This window comes from Monodelphis domestica, chromosome 5 (genome assembly GCF_027887165.1).
Source record: "Monodelphis domestica isolate mMonDom1 chromosome 5, mMonDom1.pri, whole genome shotgun sequence".
NCBI classification, from domain to species: domain Eukaryota; kingdom Metazoa; phylum Chordata; class Mammalia; order Didelphimorphia; family Didelphidae; genus Monodelphis; species Monodelphis domestica.
Window position 1 is genome coordinate 100,859,939 of NC_077231.1, and position 26,611 is coordinate 100,886,549.

Genomic DNA, 26,611 nt, shown 5'->3' on the forward strand with positions numbered 1-26,611 from the left:
GTAACTCAGAGTTTTGTTTCACCATTAATATGAATGGCCCAGCTCTGAGCTTCAGTTGAGTGGCTTCCTTCCCCAACCTAGGCTTTCCCTCTTTGCCTATTTTCCCTATCTCTTTGCTTATCCAGAAACCTGGAGGATGCCTATCTAAGGGATGGAAGTAAGGAAGGGTGAAAAGAGATGAAGACAGGTGAGAAACAAGGGGTGGAAGACATGACCCAGAAGGAGAGAAGAGAGTCTGGGAGAGGCAAGAAGATAAGAAACAGAGAGTGGATGAGATGAAATGGGAGTTCAGTAAGGCTAGAGAGACCTAGAGACCCTAGAGAGATGCCCATGGCCATTGGAGAGAATCACTGATCCCCTACTCCAAATGAAGACCAAGTTGATCCAGTTCCTTCACCCCACCCATTTCATCCTGCAATAATCACCACAAACTCAGTAACCATTATCTTGGCTAAATTACTATCATCTCTAAATCTCTTTCCCTATTTATTGAACCATGGGATAAGGTACAGAGAGCCCTGGACTTGGCGTCACAGAACCTGGGTACAAATCCTGGCTCAGATCCTCAGTGCTCAAGTGACCTCTCAAGCCCTCATTTTCTCCATTTATTTAGAAACTAGTTTCTTACATCTCTTCTGCTATAAACATTCTCAGATTTTGATTTCCCCTTCATTTTGACTCTTCAGAATTCTGGGGACTGACTCTCACCCAGAGCAGTGTATAGTTTTCTCTCTACCTGCTCCCCACCCCTTTCTCCCATTATCAGATTCTTGATCTTTCTAAAACTCATTCTCCATTGAGTCCCCCAATCTTTCTCCCACCACCCCCAACTCTTTCCCAAAGAGCATTCTTTTGTGTATGGATGTGCAGGGGAGAGGACTAAAAATGGGATGGATTAGATGGCGCCAGAGGTTGGCCAAAAGGGTGTTGCCACCTTGATTGGCTGCCCTCCAAGAAAGACTTTAAAAATTCTGTCAGCCCTGCCCCAAAGATACGCCCCCTCCTGGTCTCTGGCTCCAGTATGGCAAACAGGATGAGAGGGCAGGGCTAACTTGGGTGAAAAGGCAGAACTGGGCTGAACCTCAGAGCTGGACCATCTATTTAAAGTGTAGTACAAATCCCTGAGTTACCATCTCTCATTTGGACGTGGACTTTATCCTTCAGAGTCCCATCACATCCAGAAACAACAAAGGAGCACTTCTCATCCTCAGTCATGAGTCAGGTGAGTTTCCCAGGACCTTATTGTGTAACATATAGGCAGATGTCCCAGGTTTGAGGAATGTTCTGCAGTTGGGGCTTGAAAAGAAGGCAGGAGACTTGAGGGTTTTTTTGAGAGGGGATGGGGGTTCTGTACTCTCCCTCACTCTGTGGCCTTGGCCACCTTCTTCTTCTCTAACCCCTCAGTTCTCCCTCCTTTGCCCTTGCAAGGACTGTTCCCTTCCATTGCCCCCCACCTTCAGCTAAAGGGTATCCCTAGCTCCAGGTCCCAAAGGCTTTGACAAATGGCCAAGTCCAGAGAGATCCTGAGGAGAGAGGGCCACGGGGGAAGTGAGACTTTTCATGGAATGGGATTATGGTGTCCCCTGGCTATGAGGGGATATATCAGCATAAAGGAAGGATATGGGGGACTCTCCTTTCCTTGTGTTGAGAAGGAAGAAGTAGGGGTCAGGTGGAGGGGTTGGGGGACCCCAGATGAATCTTCTACCACAAGATTAGACTTCCTGCAGTGAATGAATGCTTACACAGTTCACTTTAACCCTGCCTGATGCTACAGGAAGAGTCCAGGATAAGCCAGCTCCAATGGAAAAGAAGGAAACTATTAATGGCAGTTGGGATGGGGCACTGGATAATTGGTTCCTTACATAACCCCAAATTTTATCCCCCTCCCCTTGAAAAATAAGATAGAATTAACCCCATAAATAAGCTTCTGGACTCTCCTCCAGAAAACAAGCTTATTCCCAGCATACCACCCCATCCTCCCAGTCATTACTTCTTTACTGATTGAATACAAGAAGGATCCAAGGATCTGTACACGTCTGGTTCCCTTCCCCTAGCCCAAAGGTTAGTGGAGAAGAGGAGAAAAAACTAAGCTCCTTTATTTCAGTGTTTCTGCCAATAGCACCATTGTTTCCACATTTTTTCTGAATCTTCCCCTTCCTTTCCAACACCCTTCTCCTTGGTATGGTTGGCTCTTGCTCTAGATGTGGAACAAGACTTAGCTCTAGAGAATGGGGGGAATTTCTTCCTGAAAACTTTCCTAGGGAGGATTTCATTCCATACTTAATGAAATGAGGGCACATCCTGGAACCTGAAGAAGGCAGGGCAGTATCAGGTGGCATGGAAGAGGCATTGTAAGGTTCACTGAATTACCAGGGAGTATCCCCATTGAGCTATACCCTATCTCCTACCCTTCAGGTAGAACTACAGACCTTCCTTGCCTCTCCATCCTTGCCCAAGTGTTAGCACATGTATGATGCCACCCTAAAAGTGTACTAGTATAAGCAGTAGGACAGAGAAAACATCAGCCTGGGACCCAGGAAAAAGTTGGATTCCAGTTCTGACACCACCGCACACCTGTGTGACCTGGGACAGATTACTTCTGGCTTCTTTGAAAGTCAGTTTCCATATCAGTAAAATGAAGAGTGACCTCAACCAGTCATAGGCTAGTTCCTCATTTAACAGATAGGGAAACTGAGCCCAAAGACATGAAATGGCTTCCTCAAGGTCAGAGGACTGGGACTGACTGCCACTTTAGCAATAACTAGCCTGGGGATGAGATAGTTTCAAGTAATCTTCCTTGGAGTTGAGTTCTCCCCAAATGGAAGTTGTGGGTCCCTTTAGGTCCCGGACAACCCTAACTTTGCTCTTATTCTCTTCAGAAAATGGACATCACAGACTTGAACATTCAACCCAAAACAGAAATAAAAGTAACGGGTGAAATACTGCCTGGAGCCAGTCAGTAAGTGAGAAAACATAGGGATGGGGTTGAGGATCCAGTCCTTAAGCTCTATCAATCACCTGTGACAGAGCTAGGCAGGCAGCAGGTGTGGCTTGCTCAGTCTAGTGGCAGACTAGGGTCTGCAGTTGAAGTCTAGGGACAAACATCAGGGTGATGGATGCCTTGACACTACCCAGAATGAATCAGTTCATGCCCAAACCTTGCAGGGTCTTGGGCTCTTCCTCCTCGGTCCCTATCCTCACTCACTGAGAAGACAAGACATCACACAGTGATTACAAAGCTGATTTGAAGGGTAATTTGAGTTGTGTTGCCCATGGACAAAATTTGTCTGACTCCCAGCGCCATCAGCTTCCTTCTTTTTGCTGTGGTTAGCAGTACCCAGCTGCAAGGCATTCTTGGAAGTAGATCCTAATGTGAGAGGAGGGGCAACACAAACCAGACCTACCCCTTCATTCCATAGACTAGGAGGGACCTGGAGATTAGAAAGACCAGATTGTTGCCCTAATGAAGCTAACAGTCAAATTGGCCCATTGAGATAGATATCTATAAAACAGGTAGACACTAATAATTTCCAAGATGTTGTTGACTTGTTTCAGTCATGCCCAACACTTCATGACCCCATTTGGGCTTTTCTTGGACAAGGCACTGGAACAGTTGCCATTTCCTTCTTCAGCTCATTCTCCTAAACACAGGAGAAAATTGAAGCATATGGGGCTAAGTGACTTGCCCAGGTTCACACAGCTAGCAAGGGTCTGAAGTCAGATTTGAATGTAGGAAGATGAGTCTCCCAGACTCCACGTGCAGCAGTCTATTTACTGTACCACATGGTTTCCCTGTGTAATAATAATAATAATTAATAAATCTTTAATGCAGCAGGTATATTCCAAAGGTTTATGAAGTTTGTTCCTCATAACCCTGTGAGGGACCATATACCTCAGAATGTCTGAGTTTGGAGAGACCCTGGAAGTCAACTAATAGAACCTGTTTCTTTGTAGAAAAGGAAGGCAAACTAAGTGTGACTTCTCTAAGGTCACAGGGTAAGAGAGTTGATAGCATAGCTGATTTACCTCTAAACTAAGCTTTTCCCTGGGTCCTCTCTTCCTCACTAAGGAGTAAGGAGATGGTGGATACCAAGACAGCAGTTCACACAAAGATGCAAGAGTTCAGAAGAGGGAAAGGTCAGCAGGAGCTGGGTAATCAGGGGAGATTCCCTGGAAACAGAGGAACTAAAAGCCCAAAAGAGGGAACTCTTTTACCCAGAGAATATTTCTTTTCCTACCACACTCCACCCTATCTGTAATGCAATTCAACAAACATTGCATACCTGCTTCTGTGTTACCTTCTGTCTTAGATACCTTCTGTGTCAGAGAAGTGACATCTGACCAGGGATGTGTTCATAAATGTTTAACAATGAGCTTTGGATGGAACTTTTAGAAGTCCATGACACTTCCAGTTTTAATGAACATTGTTTTCATTTCTCCATCACTTTCTTAAGTCTAAAGAATCAATAGCCTGCTTTGTAGCCCTTGCTGATTTCCAAAGAATAACCATGGATGAGATATGAATCCAGTACACACCTGTTTTTACTTGACCCTTTATCAGAAGTACCAGACCTGTTTTGTCTTAGTCCCAGATGGCAGAATTAGGACTGGGCATAAAGGAACACTGCCTAACTGGAGCTGTCCAATAGCTGAAATGGACAGATTGGATAGGTAGTGAACTCTGTCCCTGAATGTAGTAAGGCATGTATGATGGTAACTTACTGGGCAGAATTTGTGAGGGAGGGGAACTGAAGAAGAGAAACTCTGGTGCTTCAGGTCAGCATTAGGTGAGAATCCCTTTGGGGTATTGGGTAATCAGAGATTCTCTAAGTGGGAGGTTTCCAAGTTTCCAGGCACACATGTATGAAGGGGATATATTCTCACTTCCCAGCTTTGCAATCACCTTAGCTGAGGACCACGAGAACTTTGGACTTCACTTCAACCCACGCTTCAAGATAGGTAATGACAACAAGATCATCGCCTGTAATTCCAAATACGATGATGTTTGGGGTGAAGAACAAAAGGAGGCCAACTTCCCCTTTGAACCAGGGACTCTCACTGAGGTAAGACCCCCTAATCAGAGCATGGACGGTAAGAACAAGAAAGCAACCAAGAGATGATCTCATTCCCTACTTGAATTTGATAGAGCAGTTTAAGAATTAAACATTGATTGGGGCAATATGAAAAGCTAGAGGACAATGGACTGAATGGGTGTCCATGAGTCTATGGCAATAATCCCAGCTCCCTTGAGCAGTGGAGTAGGGTTAAAAAAAAGGGAGTTGTGAAGGGTCCTGGTCCAAAGAGATATAAGAGAAGTCTGTGGGGTAAATCTGACAGATAATAGGATCCTTCATTTAGAGCTGGAGGCATCCCCAGAGATAATCTATTTTGATTCCCTTATTTCACAAAGTTAAAATGGGGTCTCAGAAGAAGAAATGATTTGTCTATAGTCACCTAGTGTCTTGGAGGTGGAATTTGAACAAAGCCTTCCTATCTCCAAGCCCAAGTCCTTGTGTTCAGCTCCTTCTGCTCTCTCCCATTCAGGTTTGGTTCACATTTGATAAGAATTCCTTTTTTGTGAAGCTCCCTGATGACTCCCCTATCAAATTTCCAAATCGCCTCAACTTAGACATTATCAAGGTCGTGAAAATTAAGGGTGACTTCAAGTTAAAATCAATAAGATTTGACTGAGCCCTGCAATCAAGCCAACTTCAGACTTTGGCATCACTTATAACTAATAAAGATAATGATGATAACAGCTAATGTTTTCTGTGTTATCCTGGTCTAGGGTCTGGAGGACTGGGTTTGTAAATGGGAGGCTATATAATCTTGGACAAGTTCCTTCATATCTAAAGTTCTTTGGTAACTTTAGAACTACACTTGGCATCCATGGAACAATTTCAAATGGAGAAAGACATCACATCTCTATTGTCACTCATTTCTGCATTTCCTAATAACCCTCACTATTTTATTTTAAAAACTGAAAAATATCACAGTTGATTCAATATTGTTTGCCTTCTCAATGAGGGAGGGCAGGTTGAGAGGGAGGAAGAGAATTTGGAACTTATAAAAATTTTAATGATATTATAAACAAATTTTGAGAAATGAAAACATTAAAAATGAACACAAACAAGGAGATACTATTCTGAAGAGTCCCTGTGTTTCACCAGACCATCATATGCCATAACAAAAAATGGGTGACCAGGATTTAGGAGTCATAGGTACGGTGTGCTTAGTGATGATGGTGAACAGATTTCCCATAGTAGAGATTCCAGCAGAACCTATAGATGTTATTAAATGGAGAACCTAGCTGTTGTAAAAATAGAGAATATACACTTGTTGAAGAACTGCACCTATTTAAGGATCAGCCTAATGAGGCTTAAAGAGATTTGGAGACCAGATGAGAGTAGAGTAGAGAGACATTCCCTGACTCTAGAATCAGATGTGTTGGGTTTGAATTTGGCTTCTGATATTCACGGCCTATATGACTTTGGATGAACACATAGACCTCAGTTTTCTTTTCTATATAATGAGGACATTGTTCACAATGCCCTTTCAAGTTTCTTCAGCCATCATGCCAATTATCTCCTAATCTTCTAAAGTCTAATCTATTCTTTTAGTTTCTCATACATTGCTTTGTGCCCAAGTCCCAACACTTGGCACAATGCCCTTCATCCACATTGATGCTTAAAAGTCCTGGATACTAAATTTTGAGCTAAAAGGAACCTTAAAAATCAGGGAGTTTAACTCTCATTTGTCAGTAAGAAAAGGGAATCCCAGAAGAATAAAGTGAAAAGATTCACCCAGGGAACAAAGGCCACAAGTGGAACTTGAATCCAGATCTTCCTGACTCCAAGCAAAGCCCCTCATCCCCTTTGAGTCAGAAAAGTTGGTTTTGAATCCTAGCTCCCAAACATAGAACCTGTGTGACCACAGATCATTCCCTCAGACTACCAGAGCTGAAATTTCCTCATCCATCAAATGGAGGAAGTGATATTGTCTACAAAACTCATAGATAAGTAAGACTGATATGAAGGAAATGATTTATAAACATCAGAGAAAACAGATGTCTTAACTTGTAGAGTAAGAAGAGATAGGTTCAGATCTTAACCATACTATTTACTACCTGCAGAACTCCCCAAAACTGACAAAATCTTCCCTATAACCACTTTGAGAAGCCATCACTTAAACATCATAAATGATGGATGTCTCTCTACATCCTAAAACAAGCAGTTCCATTGCCAGACTGTTCTAATTTTGAGGACATTCTTCCTTACATTAAGGAAGAATTTGCCTCCCTCAAACTTTCACCCATTGGTTCTCCCTGGGAGCACAAGAAGAATAAGCCTATTCCCTTTCCCACATGACAACCCCTAAAACACATGTGTAGCCCAGGTTCTGGGCTCATGTTCTCAACTCCCATCCTGACCAGCAGGCTGAACCCACCAGGGATGACTCCTGCTTCTCCCCTCAGTGTTCTCAAGCTAACCCTGAGAGGTTGAAGGTTTGAGCCCCCATCAGGGGTGCTGCCCACGGTAATTGACTGCTTTTTCCCTTTTTCAGCTGGACTGAGTCAAGCAGGGCTCCAGATTCAGCTACTGCAGCTAGCAATGAGGGTCAATGTAGGGACCTTAGATGACTCTTCTCTCCTTGCCCAGCTCATCAGATTATACCAAAGTCCATTCTGGGGCCCCTGGTCATTTGCCTTCAATGTGGAAAGAAGAAAGACAAAAGAAAAAAAGGCTTCTGTGCTTGAGTGGGAAGATGAGGCAGCTGTGGCCACTGCTACTGACCTTCCACTCAGGATGCTCCCAGCATTCCTTGCTAGCAGGCAGGCAAGAGGGGCAGAGATCAGCTGTCACACCTTTTCTATGTCTATGGGTGATTCAGCACCCAGTGAGAAGGTGTCTTACCCCAGAGAGTCAGCCCACAGGAAACTGTCAGAGGCTACCTGAGGAAAGTGCTACAAAAGAGAAGACAGGGCCGGCTGAAGTGGGAATGCCCAGAGAGATTTGCCAAACTTTAATCTTTAATCTTAAGCCTTAACCCTTTGATATCAAGGTGGTTGGATGGTGATAAGAGGTGATTCCCTCCTGTCACTAGTTACAGGCTTGCCTACCACATCTGATCTACCCAAGACAAAAGGGATGGAGTGTGGTGGGATAGAGGAGGGATCAGTGCCCAAATATCTCTTAAACAGTCCCTCTAGGTCAGGCCCAGGATCAGAGAGAGAAAGAGGGATGAAGCCCCCAGCCCAGGGGGGAAAGAGCCTCCAGGTGACTAGAGAACATTCCAAGCCAACCTGTGTCAGGCAGTAACTGTGTGCCTTAAAGCTGACCTTGCTGCCTCTGAGTCTCCTTTCTCCTGTCAGCTGATGACCAAAGGCCCTGAAATTCATTCAATACATATTTAATCAGTTTCCATGAACAGAGCCCAGCAGTGGGAGCGAGAGGGAGTGCTCCAAGCTGTAGCTCTGTTGGGGGGGATCAAGCCGGAATGCTCTGTGCTGCATGGCAGCTTGATCTGGTGCCCACTACAATGGAGAGAGTATTTTAGCCTTGAGACCAGGGTTTGAGGCCTGAGGGGGTCAGACCAGATGTGGGAGAGAGAGGAGGGGAATCTCAATTTATCCACATTTCTCAGGCCTTGGTCTCCTTCAAAATGTGCTAATGAGTGGACCCTTGCATAATCCCCATATTGTGAGCCAGTGTGGATGTTTCCTTCCCATCCTCCATCTGTGTTTTCAGCCAGATGTGAGAAAGAACTTCTTAAAAACGACAAGTTTCCAAGTGTGGGGAGGGCTGTCTTGGGAAGTACTGAGCTCACTGTTAGGGGACCAATCCAGGAAAAGACTGACTGATTACAATGTAGATTGATGCCCAAAGACAGATTGAGTGAGATGGGCTGAATTCCCATCTGCCAGGAGATCCTGTAATTATGGAACTTGAAGACCAGGGTCTTTGGTGCTTCCTTTAGTATTCTTTTCCTAAATACCTAAATCTATGACTCTCCTCTTCTACCTCTCTGTCCTCAAGAAGGAAGGTCCAGTGGCACCTGAGGCCACCCGGGGAAGTTGGGAGTGAGTGGTTGGAGCAGATTGATCCAAAGTTAGCTTGAGAAACTCCCCAAGTGGCATTTAAGTAGGGAAGTGTTGTTGCTCAAGGCTGAATTTGGAATGGTAACATGGCAGGTGAATGTTATCCAGGAGAGAAACAGGAAGTTCTGAATTAGCAGAGGCTGGGATGGAGTGTAATTTTATTTAGAAGAATGTCAGCTCAGCCTGCAAGGAGTAGCAGCCAAAATCCAGTGAGGGGTTTGGATGATGAAAGGATGGAGGAAATCTGGAGTGCCCATCAACTCAGTCCTGGGAGAGCCCTAGAGAGTAGCAAAAGCTCAGATTCTCAAAGGTCATTGGAACCAAACAACCTTCATTCCCATTCCTGGGGGAATCCTCAATAGAGCAAGAGAAGAAGGCAGCATGAAAGATGAGAAAAAAGGAGTTCCAAAGGAGATTCAGAGTGAAAGAGATCACTGGTTTGTAGTTCTGGAACTCCAAAGGATCTCAGAGTAAATCTCTGGTTCTACAATTGTGGAAACTGAGGTCCAGGGAAATGGAGTGGATTCTCTAAGGTCACATAGACACATGATCAATGTCAAGATTCTCACCCAGGTCTCCTGACTCCAGAGGCACCATTCTTTTAAAGGTGCCATATTGCTCTCCTGGGAGACTGGGAGAATGAGGAAGGAAACAAAGAGAATCCCCTAAACTTGGGCTCTCGGCCTATATCCTAGACAAGGGGCCCCTGGTACACTCACATTGGTCATGATTAAGGAGGAGAAATAATCCTATGATATTCCTAGATTCAATGGACCTCTGAAGAGTTAAGTCAACTCCATCTGAGAGTTGGTAACTCAGAGTTTTGTTTCACCATTAATATGAATGGCCCAGCTCTGAGCTTCAGTTGAGTGGCTTCCTACCCCAACCTAGGCTTTCCCTCTTAGCCTATTTTCCCTATCTCTTTGCTTATCCAGAAACCTGGAGGATGCCTATCTAAGGGATGGAAGTAAGGAAGGGTGAAAAGAGATGAAGACAGGTGAGAAACAAGGGGTGGAAGACATGACCCAGAAGGAGAGAAGAGAGTCTGGGAGAGGCAAGAAGATAAGAAACAGAGAGTGGATGAGATGAAATGGGAGTTCAGTAAGGCTAGAAAGACCTAGAGACCCTAGAGAGATGCCCATGGCCATTGGAGAGAATCACTGATCCCCTACTCCAAATGAAGACCAAGTTGATCCAGTTCCCTCACCCCACCCATTTCATCTTGCAATAATCACCACAAACTCAGTAACCATTATCTTGGCTAAATTACTATCATCTCTAAATCTCTTTCCCTATTTATTGAACCATGGGATAAGGTACAGAGAGCCCTGGACTTGGCGTCACAGAACCTGGGTACAAACTTACTAATCAAATGGCTATAGGCCTGGAGTTTCCCCATTTTTTAAGAAAGAAGATGGTTTCTTACATCTCTGCTGGCTATGAACATTATCTGATGAGGATTTCTCACTTCAGATGGACTCTTTGGAGGTTAGGGGAGTGATTCTCACCCAGACCAGAATGAGGTTTTCCCTCCACCTGTCCCTCACCACTTTCTGCCAGCATAAGATTCTAGATCATTCTAAAATTTTGTTTTCCATTGGCTCCCCCAATCTCTCTACTATCACCTTCAAACCCATTGTCCAAAAGACAGTTTTGGGGGGTTTGGATGTACAGGGGAAAGGCCTAGAAATGAGATGGATTTGATGGCGCCAGACTATGGCCAAAGGATTGTCTCCATCTTGATTGGCTGTCCTCCAAGAAAGACATTAAAAATTTTGTCAGCCCTGCCTCTAACATACCCCCACCCCTCCTGGTTTCTGGCTCCAACATGGCAAACACTATATGAAAGGGCTGGGCTATCTGGGGTGACAAGGCAGAACTGGACTGAAACTCAGAGCTGGACCATCTATTTAAAGGGTGAAACAAATCCCTGAATTTCCATCTCTCAGTTGGGAGTTGGACTTCATCCTTCAGAGTCCCATCACATCCAGGAATATCAAAGGAGCATTTCTCATCCTCAGTCATGAACAAGGTGAGTATGCCAGGGGCTTCTTGTCTAGGATACAGGCAAAGGATCCATATTTTGGGGGATCCTCTTCGGTTGGGGCTTGAAAAGGAGGAAGGATCATGAAAAGCTTTTGTTCAGGAGTATGTAGGGGTGCTGTACTCTCCCTCACTCTGTGGCCTTGGCCTCCTTTTTCTTCTTCTCTCACCCCTCAGCTCTCCCTCCTTTGCCCTTGCAAGGACTGTCCCTTCCTTTGCCTGCCCAGCTTCCCTTGAGCTATGGGCTATCCCTATCTCCAAGTCCCAAGTATTTTGACAAAGTGCCAAATCCAGAGAGATCCTGGGGAGAGTGGAGCCAGGGGAAGTGAGACATGTCATGGGATGGGATTATGGTGTCCCCAGCCTGTGAGGGGCTACATCTGTCTAGAGGGAGGTGGAGTGCATATGGGGGAATCCCCCTTCCTTGAGTTGAGAGGAAAGAGGTAGGGGTCAGGTGGATGGGTGGAATGGTGGGGGGAAGCAGAGATGAATCTTATGCCACAGAATTAGTTTCTGAAATGAATGACTATCTTATAGAGTTCACTCCCACACAGCCTCGTGCTACAGAATTGGTCCATGCTGAGGAGGCTCCATTAGAAAAGGAGAAAGTACTAGATGGTAAATAGGATGGGGCACTGGATAAGAGATTCCTTAGCCAACTCTAAATTCTAACCCTCTCACCTTATAAAATAAGACAGCTTTAACCCCAAAATACACTTCTAGGCTCTTCTCTAGGAAACTAGCTTGTCACATTCCATACACACACCCTGCAAAACCCCATGAACCCCCAGCCTACCTTCTCAACTGATTTATTACAGGAAAGGTGACACATCAGTGCTATCCTGATTCCTTTCCCCTTGCCCAAAGGACAGTGGAGAAGAGCAGAAGAACCCAAGTTCCTTTATCTTAGTGTTTCTGCCATGGGCCACCTTGATTCCACATTCTTTCTGAACCTTCCCTTCCCTTTCTAACTCCTCTTCTCCTTGACATGATTGGATCTTGCCCAAATAGGGAACAAGATTTTTTACGTGGAGAATGGTGGAATTTCTTCCTGAAAACTTTCCTAGGGAGGATTTCTTTCCCTGCTTAATGAGATGAGGGTACATCTGGGAACCTGACAGACAGGGAGGACACTAGCAGGTGGCATGAATGGATGCATTTTAAAGTTCACCTACTGACCAGGACATTTCTCCAATGAGCTGTACTCCATTTCCTACTCTTTAGGTAGAACTACAGACATTTTTGTCCCTCTATCTTTGTCCATTGCCTGAATAAATATGATTCCTGCCTAAAAGGGTATTGAGAGAACCAATAGGGCAAGGGGAGCATGGGCCTGGGACCCAGGAATAACTTGGATCCAGTTCTGACATTGTTGCTCACCTGTGTGACCTGGGACAGGTCACTTCTTCATTCTATGATTCCTAATTTCTAGATCACTAAAATGAAGAGAGGACTAGATCAATCATCTAGGCTAGTTATTCCTTTAACCTATAAGGAAACTGAGGTCCAAGAACACGAAAGAGCTTTTTCGAGGTCAGACGACTGGCACTGTCTCCCACGTCAGCAATAACTTGGCAGAGGAAGAGTTTCCATCCCTGGAACCTTCCTGCAAGATAACCTCTCCCCAAATGGAAGTTCTGCCTCCCCTTAGTTCCCAGCCAGCCCTAACATTGCTTTTATTGTTCTCTTCAGAAATTGGAAATTAAAGACTTGAACCTCCAACCTGGAACAAAAATAGAAATAGAAGGAGTTATACCACCTGCACCCAGACAGTAAGTGAGAAAAGTGCTTAAGCTCTATCAATCATCTGGGTTAGAGCTTGGCAGGCATGGGGTATGGTTTAGCTAGTGTAGCTACAGATTCTTTTTTTGCAGTGGAGATCTACTGCAGAGAATCATGGGCACGGATTCCCTAATATCACCCTGCACCCTTGTGCAAAGCAATATAAAAGGTTGCCACATATTCCTGAATGAATCACTTCCTCCCAAATCTATGCCTGCATCTATGTCTTGGGCCTTTCCTCTTTAGCCCTACCCTCACTCAATAAGAAGGCAAAACTTATCACACTATGAATTATAAAGCTGATTTGAAGGGTAATTTGGATAGTGTTGCCCAGGGATAAAGTTTGCTCAGACTACCAATCCCTCAAGCTTCCTTCTTTTTGTTATGGGTAGCAGTAACCAACTGCAAGGGATTCTGGGAAGTAGATTCTAATGTGGAAGGAGGGGGGGCATAATCCAGACCTGCCCATTCCTCCCATGGACTGGGAGGGACCTTGAGATCAGTAAGATCAGAACTTTGTCCTGTCAAATTTGACAGTCTAACTAGGACAAAGAGAGAGCTATCCAAGAAGCATGTACATACTAATAATTTTCACTTTGTTGTTCTCTTGTTTCGGTCCTGTCCAAATCTTCCTAATCCCATTTGGGCTTTTCTTGGCCAAGACACTGGAACAGTTTGCTATTTCCTTCTTCAACTCATTTTACACTTGAGAAAACTGAAGTAAATGAGGTTAAGTGCCTTGCCCATGTTCCCACAGCTAACAATTGTCTGAGGTCACATTTGAACTCAGGAAGATCAGTCTCCCAGATTCCAGGTCTGGAAATCTATATACTAGCCACCTAGTTACCCTGGGTGGTAATAATAGTAATAATGAATAATACTACAATATAGAAGGTGTTTTTTAAAGGTTTATAAAGTTTGTTCCTCATATCTCAGTGAGCAACCATATACCCCAGAACATCTGAGTTTGGAGAGACCTCAGAAGTCATCTAAGAGATGTTACCCCTAAGGTCACAGAGTGACAGAGTCAGTAGCAAAGCTTATTTGTCCTCTAAACAACTCGTTTTGCTTTGATCCTTGCCCACTGTTCTATCAAATAACCTCAGTAGGCATCAGATGATGAATACCAAGACAGCAGTTTGCATGAAGTTGTAAGAGTTCAGAGAACTTAGAGTCAGTGGGAGCTGGGTAATCAGGAGAGATTCCCCAGAAGTAGAGGAACTGAAAGATCAAAAGAGGGAGCTCTTTTACCCAGACAATTCTTCTTTTGCAAACACACTCCAACCTATGTACAGCAAATATTACATACCTGCTCAGTGGCTTGCTGTGTTAGAGGAGGGACCTCTGAGCACAATCAGGAATGTACTGGTAAATGCTGAATGATCAGTTCTAGAGGGAACTGTCCAAATGATGTTTTTAGGTTTAATTAATATCTTTTCCATTTTCTCCATCACTTTTGTAAATCTGAATATTCAGTAAATTAACTTCTGTATTGTGGTCCCTGCTAAGTTACAAAGTGTTAAAAAGTTCACACACTTGTTTACCTTTGACCTTTGATTAGAAGGACCAGATTTATTTTGTCTTGGTCCCAGAGAATAGTACTAGAACTGGACTTAAGGGAATATTGTCTGACTGGAACTAATAGCTGAAATAAGAAAGTTTGGGAAAAAATAGTGAACTTTGTCTCTGGATGTAGTAAAATCTGTATGATAGTGACTTGCTGGGCAGAATGTGTGAGGGAGAGTTCCAGAAAAAGAGAAACTCTGATGCTTTAGGTCAGCAATAGGTAAGAATTCCTTTGGGGATTTTGAAGCTGAGAGAGTCTCTGCATGGGTTAATTCCAAGGCTATGGGCCTATGTCTATAACAGAGACATGTTCTCACTTTCCAGTTTTGTCATCAACTGTGCCCAGGACCATGACACCATTGGATTTCACTTTAACCCACGCTTCAACAGATTTCGAGATAAGAACATTATTGTCTGCAATTTTAAGAAGGATGATGGATGGGGTAATGAACAAAAGGATACGAATTTCCCCTTTAAACCAGGGACCCAGACCAAGGTAAGACCCTTGAATCAGAGCCTAGAAAGTCCAAGCATGGAAGGATCCAAGAGATGACCTCATCCACCCCATGAATCTGACAAAGCAGTCTAGGAATTAAACTCTGATTGGGGAAATATGAAAAACTAGAGGACAAAGGGATCATTGGGTTTCCATGAATCAAGGGCATGAAGTTCAATATTCTCTGAGCAGAGGAGAAGAGAAAAGGGTAGTTATGAAAGGTTTTGGTTCAAAGAGAATAAGGGAGGACTCTGGGGTACTCTTGACAGAAAATAGGTTCCTATATTTAGAGCTGGAAGAATATTCAGAGGTCATCTCCTCTGACCCTCTCATTTTACAGTGGAGAAAATGGAGCCTCAAAATGAGAAATGATTTTCCCTAGATCACCCAGTGTCTTGTAGTAAGTGTCTTGAAGGAATTTGAACAAGGCCTTCCTGCGTCTAGTTTGTAAGAATTTAAATTTATTGTTAGACTAAATATATGAGAATTCTAAGATAATACTGTGGTCACTGACTTTTAAAATATTATAGCTCAATTCAAAAGGACTTTTAGTAGCCTTTACTTACAAAATGGTGGAAAGAGTGGAAGTAGAGAAATGTAAGAAGATAGAAAAAATGTCTAGTCTATCAATGCTAAATGTTGCTCTGGTGTTTGGAGCACCTCAGGGCTCATTAACTCTCAGACAGAGGACCCCATGGAATTTTAAAACAGGAGTTCCACCCAGGAGGCATCCTCTAAGAGATGAAGGCCTTTCTGGAGCTAATCTCTCTAGAAGCTAGGAAGTGGGGTCAGCTACTCACTAATACAAGGAAAATTCCAAAGGAGAAGATCCAGAAGCAGTCTTACCAGAATCAGTTCAAGAGTCAAAGTCCCAGTCCAAGCAAAGTCCCAAGTCCAAAGCAACCTCCAAGTGGCAAGTCACCAACCAAAGTCCCTTTGACAGGAAGTTCAGAACTTTTATAGTTCTTTTTAATTTCCTTCCTTACTGTTAACTAGAGGTGGTTTTTTTTTAAGTTTTTGGTTGATTATATCAAAACAGACAAAGAGAATAAAGAATTCCCTTTCACAACCTACTTCTGCTCTCTCCCCATTCAGGTTTGCATCGACTTTGAAAAGACTGCCTTTCATGTGACACTCCCCAATGGCTGTGAGATCCAATTTCCAAATCATCTCAACTTAGACACAATTAATCTCCTGGAAGTTAAGGCTGATTTTGAGCTAAGATCATTGGCATTCAAGTGAGCCCGCCAATCAAGCCAACTTCAGACCATTCTTGTTCCTTAGGTTTCTTATTATCAATAAAAATGATAATGATAATGATGATGATGATGATGATGATGATGATGATGATGATGATGATGATGATAACAGCTGAAAATGTTTGTGCTTCTCTGATCTAGAGGATAGAGGGCTGGGTTTGGAGTTGGGAAGTATGGCTGCGTGATCCTGGAAAGTCCCTTCACATCTAAGGTCCTTTGGTGACTCTCAAAGACAGGGATTCTCCACCTGGGATCCATAGATAGTTTCCAAATGGGGAAATGGCATCTCTATTGTCCCTAACTTCTGGTTTTCTTAATATCTCTCATTATTTTATTTTAAATATTGAAAAATATTATTCCAATTTATGCCATATTGCCTGTCTTTTTTATGAGTCAAAGAAAGGTGAAATAGAAGGAAAGAATTTAGAACTCAAACTTTTTTAAAATGAATTTAAAAAACCTATTTTTAAGAATAAAACCCTGAAAAATGAAAGCAAACAAGAAGATACTATTCTGAGGAGTCCCTGGGCTTCACCAGACTGTCAGCAACCCATGCAGAACACAAAAATGGGTGACAAAAGATTTAGATGTTATAGACAACATGCAATTAGCAATGGTGAAGGAATTTCCCATAGTAGAAATTCTAGCAGAATCTCTGGGTACTATTGAATGAAGGGGATCAGACCACAGATTATGGTCAAGCCTATATGCTTTAAAAATATGAAATACACACCTGGTGAAGAAGTGTATCTATTCAAGGACCTAATGAAGCTCAGAGATATTTGGAGACAAAAGGGGAGGAGAATGGAGAGGCATTTCCTGGCTCTGGAGTCCAAGGTTTGTACTTCATCTCTGATACCGACTGTCTATATGATCTTGGATAAATCCCTAGACTTCTGTAAAATGTGAAATTTGTACTTCATAGCCTCTGAGGTCCCTTCTATGTTCCCATCATCTGTCTTCTCTTCTCAAGTCCATTCCTTCAGTGTCTCATACATTCCTGTGTGCCTCAGCCCTAACTCTTGGCACAGTGTCCATTATCCACATTGACATTTAAAAGCCACTGGAGGCTGGATTTAGGATGGGAAGGGACCTTACAGGTAAGAGAGTCTCAATCTTTGAGTTTTCCTCATAGAAAGGTGAGCCCAAGAGGAGTAAAGTGATTCATCCAGAGAATAAGGGGCTGAAGTGGAATTTGAACCCAGATCTTCCTGACTCCAAACCTAGCTCCTTATCCCTGAGAAGTGAGAAAAGTTGGTTTTGAATCGTAGTTCCCAAATAAAGAAACTGTGTAACCTCAGACCATTCACTCAAACTCCCAAGTTGGAAATTCTTCATCCATCAAATGGGGGAAATGATATTTTCAATGCAATCCATACAAAATTAAGGCTGATCTGAGAGAAATGACTTATAAATACCAGAAAAAAATGGAATGTTTTCATATTAGGAGTGAGAAGAACTGGGTTCAAATCCTAACTCTGATATTTACTGCCTGCAGAGCTCTCACAAAGAGCAGAAATTTCTATAACCACTCCAAGAATGTTTATTTGAATATCATAAATGATGGAGGTCTCATTTCATCCTGAGTCACTCAGTTCCACTGCCAGACTGTTCTAATTTTGAGGAAGTTCTTCCTTACATTAAGGAAGAATCTGCCTCCCTCTAACTTACACCTGTAGCAGTTAAAATTAGTTCTCCCAGGTAGGACAAATAAAATAATAAGCCTAATCCCTTTTCCACATGACAACCCCTAAAATACATCTATAGCCCAGTTTCTGGGATCATTTTCTCAACTCCCATCTGTGATAAAGGATGGAAAGGTTTGCAATTTGCAAAACTCTGCAAGAACTGAAAAGTGCAAACCTAGGTATGATTGACACTGGCATGTGACCAAGGGTCACATGGGAGACTGAGGAGGAAGATCTGGGAACACTCCATCTTGCCCCAACAGACTTTTCTTCTGGTCTCCTGAGGAAGTCAAAAGGAAGGTCAGAGGAGGATTTTCCCTGTGTCGAACTGAAGAAGGGCTCCTGTATCCAGCTACTGGCAGCATTCAGTCTCACTTGGACATCAGGGCTTGCTTGGACATCTAACAACTGATTCTGTCTCTGTTTTTTTGGACCCCTGCTGAGTAAGATTTGGGAAGTTGGCTAAGTTTTAGTTTAGTAACCCAGTTAGCAGAGTTAGTTTTTAAATAAGAATAAGCATAAGTAAATCCCTAAGCCCTTATTCCTTTCACTTCCAAAGCAATAAAATATATTTTTATATGTTTTTTCCTCTTGTGTTTCCCTTATCTAAAATCCTATCCTAACAGTATGGCGTGCCAGCTAGGATAAAAATATGTATATTGTATTTATTTCTTGTATGATTGTATATTTCTCTGTGTACTTAGCTAGCTAGGAGCTTAGGGGATTACTGAGGGTTGGCTTCCTGAAGGGGTTACTGAAGTTGTACCAAAAAACCCGGCAGCCATCTTGGGGCAGCCATCTTAAGAAAAAAAAAACTGTTTCAATTATTTGAAATTAATTTGTGTTATCTTTAGTTTGTGTACAATACACATAGTAGCAATAATCTTACAGTGGAAGCTGGCATGTCTGTAGACGTGTTTAGCAATGTACTATTTCTGTTCTTCGATTATTTTCTGTATGTATCATATTTTTATTTGTGATTTTCCCTAATTATTGTCATTATGTGTTTGCTATGGACTGTCTGAAACCACTAATGGATGTTAAGCTATGTGACATTATGGCTTATGTACCCCTGGCTGTAATCTGTGCCTGTGTGATCTATAAGTCTCGTGCCTCTGTGTGCCTATGTGTTAAGCATCTAAAATATCTGGTGATTTGGTTTAGAAGGGATGACATGAAGATGATGGTTATGCAAATGAAATTCCAACTAGATACCCTCGAGCACTTAATAAACCTGAATATGACTCAAGGCTTCACACAAGATACCAACAGGATAAACAATAATGGAAAAAACTTAAATAGACTAGATAAAGAGGAAACAGCAGGAATAATTTCTTTGTGCCCACTTAGAGATATGACAGTGGTAAAACAAAATGAAGTCCATAAAGTGAAAATACATAAGAGATTTTCCCCAGAAGACCCTGAGTCAATCAGGAAGAGAACACTGCTTTTTAATGACGTAATAGGGTGATTAAGGAGATGCATAGGGCAATTGATTTGTATGATCCTAACTTCAATGATTTTGCCCTACTGATGAAGGAGGTCTTGACTAAGAGAGAAAGAACCAAATTTATTCAGGAGATTAGAACAGATCCGTTATTGCAATCCTGGCCAGAGGATTTGAAGTTAGATATATCTGAAGAGGAGTTTATGAGACTTTAGTAGAGGCAAGAAATACAATTCTGGAGGTAATAGGAAGGTACACCAAAAGGCCCAATTCATGGTCAAAATTTGAGGCAATGAAACAGATGGTCTCTGAAGCTCCTGCAGTTTGCCTAGAAAGGATAAGCAAGGCAGCTGAAACTTTATTGGGAGTGGATCCCCTGGAAGAGAACTCAATTGCACATATTAAGAGGGTCTTTGTTAAAAATGCTGTCCCAAAGATCAGGCAATTTTTTAAAACAAATTACCTGACTGGGAGGAATTAGAGTTGGATGATCTACGGAAGAAAGCCACCTATTTGATTACAGACTCGGAGGAAAGGAATGATGACAGGGATACTATTGTTGAGGACTTAAAGGGGAAATTGAAGGAAGCTGAATCAAAAGCTAGAGAGAGTGAAATCAAAGAAATAAAATCTGTGGCTGTGTTAAGATCTGTACAGCCAAGGTAGACTAATAATACTTAAAAACAAAATGAGAGGGGACAGCTGGGTGGCTCAGTGGATTGAGAGTCAGGTCTAGAGACAGAAGGTCCTAGGTTCAAATCTGGCCTCAGATACTTCTCAGCTGTGTGACCCTGGGCAAGTTACTTGACCCCCATTGTCTAGCCCTCTCCAAGATGGAATGTAAGGGTTTAAAAAAAAAATGAGAGGAGATCAGGCCCTAGGAGGTGTTTCCTGTGTGATCACATTGGACACCTGTACAGAGACTGCCACTTTAGAAATCAGGTTAGGAGACAATTAAGTAATGGGCATAATAGAAACAATAACTGTAATAGTAATAATTATAATAATAATAGATGAAATGTAAATAATAACAATAATCAAACTAGGTATACCAATCAATGTCAAAATGCCTGTTGCCAGGGACAACAAGCACCTGATTTAAATACTATGCATTCTGGAGCAAGGCCTAAATATAGCCAGGATGTAAAGGGTGACCAGAGTAATAATATTATCTTATGAAGGTTTGCCCAGGGACCACATGAGAATGAATCAAGGAATAAGTATGATATAATTGCAAATGAGTTGAGGATAAATGAAAATGGGAGTAATGAAAATAATATAGGTGGTAATACAAATGAATTAATTGAATCAAAGGAGAATATAGTTGATGCAAATAATTGTACAGAGAAAGAACATTGTAATATAAATTTAATAGAAAATCCTAATGGATGTATGATAAGAGAAATTAATGAAGAATATAACCTAAATAATAATAATGAAATTGTAAATGGGAACAATGATACTAAGATATAGAATTTAAGGACCAATGAGAGTAATATAAAAGCTGATGTTGCAAAATCCTGGGAAAGTCATGTAATTCATGCAGATGTTGATTTGGATGGTGAATAAGGAAATAAAGACTATGGTGGGGAAGCTCTGTGCTGAAACTCATCTCAAAATGGCCAGAGATTCTTCCCATAACTTTATTTTACCTATGTATGAGACCAAGAACAGATTTACATATATCATCCTATGAAATGCTCTTTGGACATGCTCCACTACAGGCAAATACTTGTAAGACAGTATATACATATCTCTTATGAGGAGACTGTCAACTTGCTTCTTACTTAAGTGCTTTACAACAAAGACTAAAAGAATTATATGATTTGGGAGTATTAATTCAAACTGGTCCTTTGGATTATTCTCTTCATAATTACGAACCAGGAGATATGGTATATGTAAAAAATTTTGCTAAAATATTAGCAATATAGGAAAGTTGGTGAGGTCCTTACACTATTGTGTTGGTTTCTCCATCTTCAGTAAAAGTTTTGGGTAGAGAATCATGGTTTCGTTGTTCACATATAAAATTAGCACATGGTATAAATAATGAAAATGTACAAATCATTGAAGAAGGAAATGAAGAGATTGCAGAAAGATAGAATCATCAGTCAAATTGAGTCTGCAACCAAAAAGATCAGTAAGGAGAGGACCATTCCTGTCGAAGACAATAGAAGAGGACAATGCAGATGGAGAGGAGAATTCAGGAATTAATGGACATTGATGAAAGACTGAGAACTTATAAATTTAAAAGATTTTGTGAAATTTGCAATGAAGAGGATGTCAGGATAAATGGACTAATGATTTTATACTTTGGGTAATGTATTATAGTAAATAATAACATATCATTTATTTACATACAAACAAAAATATATTTCCTATTATGTAATGGCAGAAGGATATTCAAGAGGAAGTAGGGGTAAGTATGTGGCATATAACAGTAACATAACTCTTATATAACAGTAACACTGACATTTAAATAGCAAAACAACATGACATAACAAAAGTAACAACATAATAAAACATAAACACAAAACATAAACATGGTTAGGTTACATTGAGTCACTACTTAAATGAGTGAAAAAATGTATAGTTAAGGCACTAACACTGTTATGATTAGCTATAGATATGTTATTTGCTGGGGTATATGGGGTGCTCAGGGAGGGGTAATATCTCTGGTAAGAAGGGCTTGTCGTGCCAGCTAAACCTTGTGAGGGTAGCCATCGGGTCATCGACCCCTGGTGAACCAGGGCTTTGCTCACCCAGCATGTGAAGACTGCTTTGGTGGAACAGGCGGAAGAAACCAATAAGAAGGTTCAATGGCTGAGATGGCGATGCAGCAAAGCACTGTGAAGTGCTTAGGGCATGTTGGAGCACAAAGGACAACACGGCCATCTAATGCAGCTGAGGAAGTCTCCAGACATAACAATTTTTCGTGCCACTGGACCCAGGCTTCCAACGCCAAGAGAGTGGGACTGTCTCTGTGCATCAACTTTTCCATTTAAATCTCCTTCATGCACAAGTATCTTTGTGCACACTCATCTATCCTAACCCCATCCATCCTCTTCAAGGCCTGCGGCAATGGGGGAGTGGCGACGCAACAGGTGGAGGTGACCACTGGCAGTTGTAGTCATAATCCTTCATGTAGGAGGCCCACGAACTAGTGGTCGCTCAGCTCTGTAGGACAGCAGAGTCATTCAGCAGCATCCTGGGCGACTGAGCAGCCCTCTCTAGGACAGCACTGCTCACCCTAATCATGGGAGGGGACTAGAAAAGGTGTCCCAAACATTGCCTGCCCTACAAACACCCGGTCAGCACACCGCAGCTGTCGGGTCATCCCTTTAAGCGGTCGAAATCAAAGGAAACAAAATACAAAGAAACTCCTACTAGGAGCATGGAATATCAGAACATTACTTGATAGAATACCCCAAGACCCGAGAGAAGAACAGCTCTAATCGGTAAAGAACTGGCGCGATATGACATCGACATCACAGTCTTAAGTGAAACACGCTTACCAGAAGAGGAATCACTCAGTGAACCCACCACTGGATACACCTTCTTCTGGAAAGGTAGAGCCACAAATGAAGACAGAATCCACGGTGTTGGCCTCGCTATCAAGACCAGTTTGCTCAAGCACCTGCCAGACTTGCCTGTGGGCATCAGCGAGAGGCTCATGAAGATCCATTTGCCTCTCAGCAAAGACTGGTATGCCACAATCATCAGCACATATGCCCCTACACTGACCAGCACAGAGGAGACCATCGAGCAGTTCTACTCTGACCTGAGTGCTGTCCTGCACTCAGTGCCCACAAATGACAAGCTGATACTACGGGGAGACTTCAACGCCCGCGTTGGCCAGGACCATGAAAGATGGAAAGGAGTGCTCGGCAAACACGGCATGGGCAAAATGAATAACAATGGCCTAGTGCTACTCGGCAAATGCTCAGAGTTCGAACTCACCATCATGAACACTGTGTTCAGAATGGCGAACAAATATAAAACAACATGGATGCACCCATGATCAAAACAGTGGCATCTCATTGACTACATCATTGTACGCCGGCGAGACATCCAGGATGTACAGATCACCAGAGCCATGAGAGGAGCTGAATGCTGGACCGACCACCGATTGGTTAGAGCGACTCTTCAAATGCGCATTGCACCTTGCCATCCAAAATGTGCCCAGACAGTTCGCGCATTTTACAACATGAGTCATCTTAGAGATCCACCTTATTTGCAAACATTCCAGTTCTGCCTGGACGACAAGCTGTCTGTCAAGGGACCACTCAATGGAAGCTCAACCGAAAAATGGAACCAGTTCAGAGACGCAGTGAAGGATACATCAAAGGCAGTCCTAGGCCCCAAACAACACAACCACCAGGACTGGTTCGAGAACAACAATGCTGTTGAAGACCTATTGAGCAAGAAGAACAAAGCCTTTATGGAGTGACAAAATAACCCAAACTCTTCTCCTAAAAAAGACAGATTCAAGTCTCTCCAAGCCACGGTGCAGTGTGAGATCAGGAAGATGCAAGACTGATGGTAGGGAAAAAAAGGCAGAAGAAATCCAGTGCTTTGCTGATACGAAAAACTACAAACAATTTTTCAGTGCCCTCAAGACTGTCTATGGGCCATTAAAACCCACCACCACTCCCTTGCTATCCTCTGACGGTGACACTCTCATAAAAGATAAAAAAGGCATCAGCAACAGGTGGAAAGAACACTTCAGTCAGCTTCTCAACTGACCCTCTTCAGTCGATCAAAGCGCCCTTGACCAGATCCCCCAAAACCGCACCATTGAACAACTTGACGTCCCTCCTTCAATAGAGGCAGTCCAAAAAACCATTAAACAAATGAGTACAGGCAAGGCACCTGGTAAAGACGGGATACCAATCGAGGTGTACAAGGCCTTAAAGGGAAAGCACTTCAGGCATTCCACATAGTGCTGACCAGCATATGGGAAGAGGAAGACATGCCCCCAGAACTCAGAGATGCCTCCATCGTAGCCCTATACAAGAACAAAGGCTCACGAGCAACCTGTGACAACTACAGAGGCATCTCACTACTTTCCACTGCTGGAAAGATCCTTGCCCGTGTCATATTCAACAGAGCAGAACCTGCCTGAATCACAATGTGGCTTCTGACCAGATCGCAGCACCATCGACATGGTCTTCACGGTGAGGCAAATGCAGGAAAAATGCCTTGAGCAGAACCTGAGTCTCTACATTGTCTTCATAGACCTGATGAAGGCGTTCGACACAGTAAACAGGGATGCATTGTGGGAGATCCTTAGCAAGCTCAGCTGCCCAGCAAAATTCGTCAAACTGATCCAGCTCTTTCATGTCAATATGACAGGGGAAGTCCTATCTGGTGGAGAGACTTCCAATCGCTTCAACATCTCCAATGGCGTGAAACAAGGCTGTGTCCTCACTCCTGTACTATTCAACCTATTTTTCACCCAAGTATTACGACATGCTGTGATCGATCTAGACCTGGGCGTCTACATCAAATACAGACTGGATGGCTCACTATTCGACCTTCGCCGCCTGACTGCAAAAACAAAGACAACAGAGAAACTCATCCTGGAAGCTCTCTTTGCAGATGACTGTGCTCTCATGGCCCACCAAGAAAATCATCTCCAAACCATTGTGGACAGGTTCTCCACCGCAACAAAACTGTTTGGCCTGACTATCAGCCTCAGCAAAACAGAGGTGCTGTTCCAACCTGCACCAGGGAGGCCAACGAACCAGCCGTGCATTACAATCGATGGCACGCAGCTTTCTAACGTCAACACTTTCAAGTACCTGGGCAGCACCATCGCCAACGACGGGTCCCTAGACCATGAGATTAATGCCAGGATCCAAAAGGCCAGCCAGGCACTCGGGCGGCTGTGCTCCAAAGTCCTCCAACACAGCAGTGTAAGCACTGCGATGAAGCTCAAAGTGTATAACGCAGTGGTCCTCAGCTCGCTCCTGTACGGTTGCGAGACATGGACACTGTACCGGAAGCACATGAAACAGCTGGAGCAATTCCACCAACGCTTTCTCCAGTCAATCATGAGGATCCGATGGCAGGACCGAATCACCAATCAGGAAGTCCTCAACAGAGCCAACTCCACCAGCATCGAAGTCATGGTCCTCAAAACCCAGCTACGTAGACACGTCATCCGCATGGAACCACAGTGAATACCAAGACAGGTATTCTATGGCGAACTGTTAGCTGGACTCAGGAAACAAGGCCGACCAAAGAAAAGATTCAAGGATCAGCTAAAGTTCAACTTGAAGTGGGCTGGCATTACACCAAAGCAACCAGAACTCGCTGCCTCTGACAGAAGCAGCTGGCGAACCCACATTAACATTGCCACCACCACCTTTGAAGATGAAAGACGCCGACATCTTGCCGCTGCGCGTGAACACCAACACCAGGCCACAACTGCACCTCCCGTAATAAGTGGCGTCCCATGCCCCATGTGCCACAGACTCTGCGCCTCAGCCTTTGGACTTCAAAGCCACATGAGGGTACATCAATAGATGATAATGCACAAAGACAATAGTCATTCTCAGACACTGAGAGACTACTACTATACCATACTATACTATGTTATTTACTAACAAAATGTAGTTAGATTTAGTTTAGGTATAGAAATTTAGTTAGGAGAAGTATTTTGAAGTTAGGTAAAATTAAGTAAGATAAAGTAAGAAAATTAGATACTGACTTGCATTATACATTACACAACACAAATAACATATGACATCACATATCAAACAAAATTGTAAATAAATATGTAAATATATGTAAATAGGGTGTATAATAGGATTGTAATTGTATTATAGCATATGTAGATATGTAAACTATACTTAAATATAAAGTGTTCATAAGTGTACATATGTGCATATGTATAGTATACATGTATATATTGTATGTATGTACTATATGTATAGATATGTAAATTATATACATAGCTCACTGTTATATGTGTTTGCATGAGTGAGTTTATTGTTTGGTTTAATTTTATGCAATGTTGTGTTTATTGTGATTTTCAAAATATTTTTTCTAAGTTTAATGTTAATGTACTGCAATACTAGTACATTGTTCTGTTTTAGCTGATAAGAGTATTTTAAGTTTGGTATTTGAATGGAAGTTATATTCATCTGTTTGATATTATTTGCTGTTCTGATATGGCTTCTGTTTGACATTTGTACTTGTTCATTATTTACTTTGTTTTCCTTTTCCTTT

General features: G+C 42.6%; 1 protein-coding gene across 1 annotated transcript; it reads left to right on the forward strand.

Annotated features, from left to right (window-relative positions):
* The first annotated feature begins 1,089 nt into the window (after positions 1-1,089).
* On the forward strand, positions 1,090-5,748 carry LOC103096957 (galectin-1-like). The gene is made up of 4 exons (XM_056801008.1): positions 1,090-1,222; positions 2,880-2,959; positions 4,892-5,063; positions 5,545-5,748. Exons 1-4 carry the CDS (start codon positions 1,214-1,216, stop codon positions 5,689-5,691), a joined length of 408 nt encoding a protein of 135 aa, XP_056656986.1. The 5' UTR covers positions 1,090-1,213; the 3' UTR covers positions 5,692-5,748.
* The last annotated feature ends 20,863 nt before the right edge of the window (positions 5,749-26,611 follow it).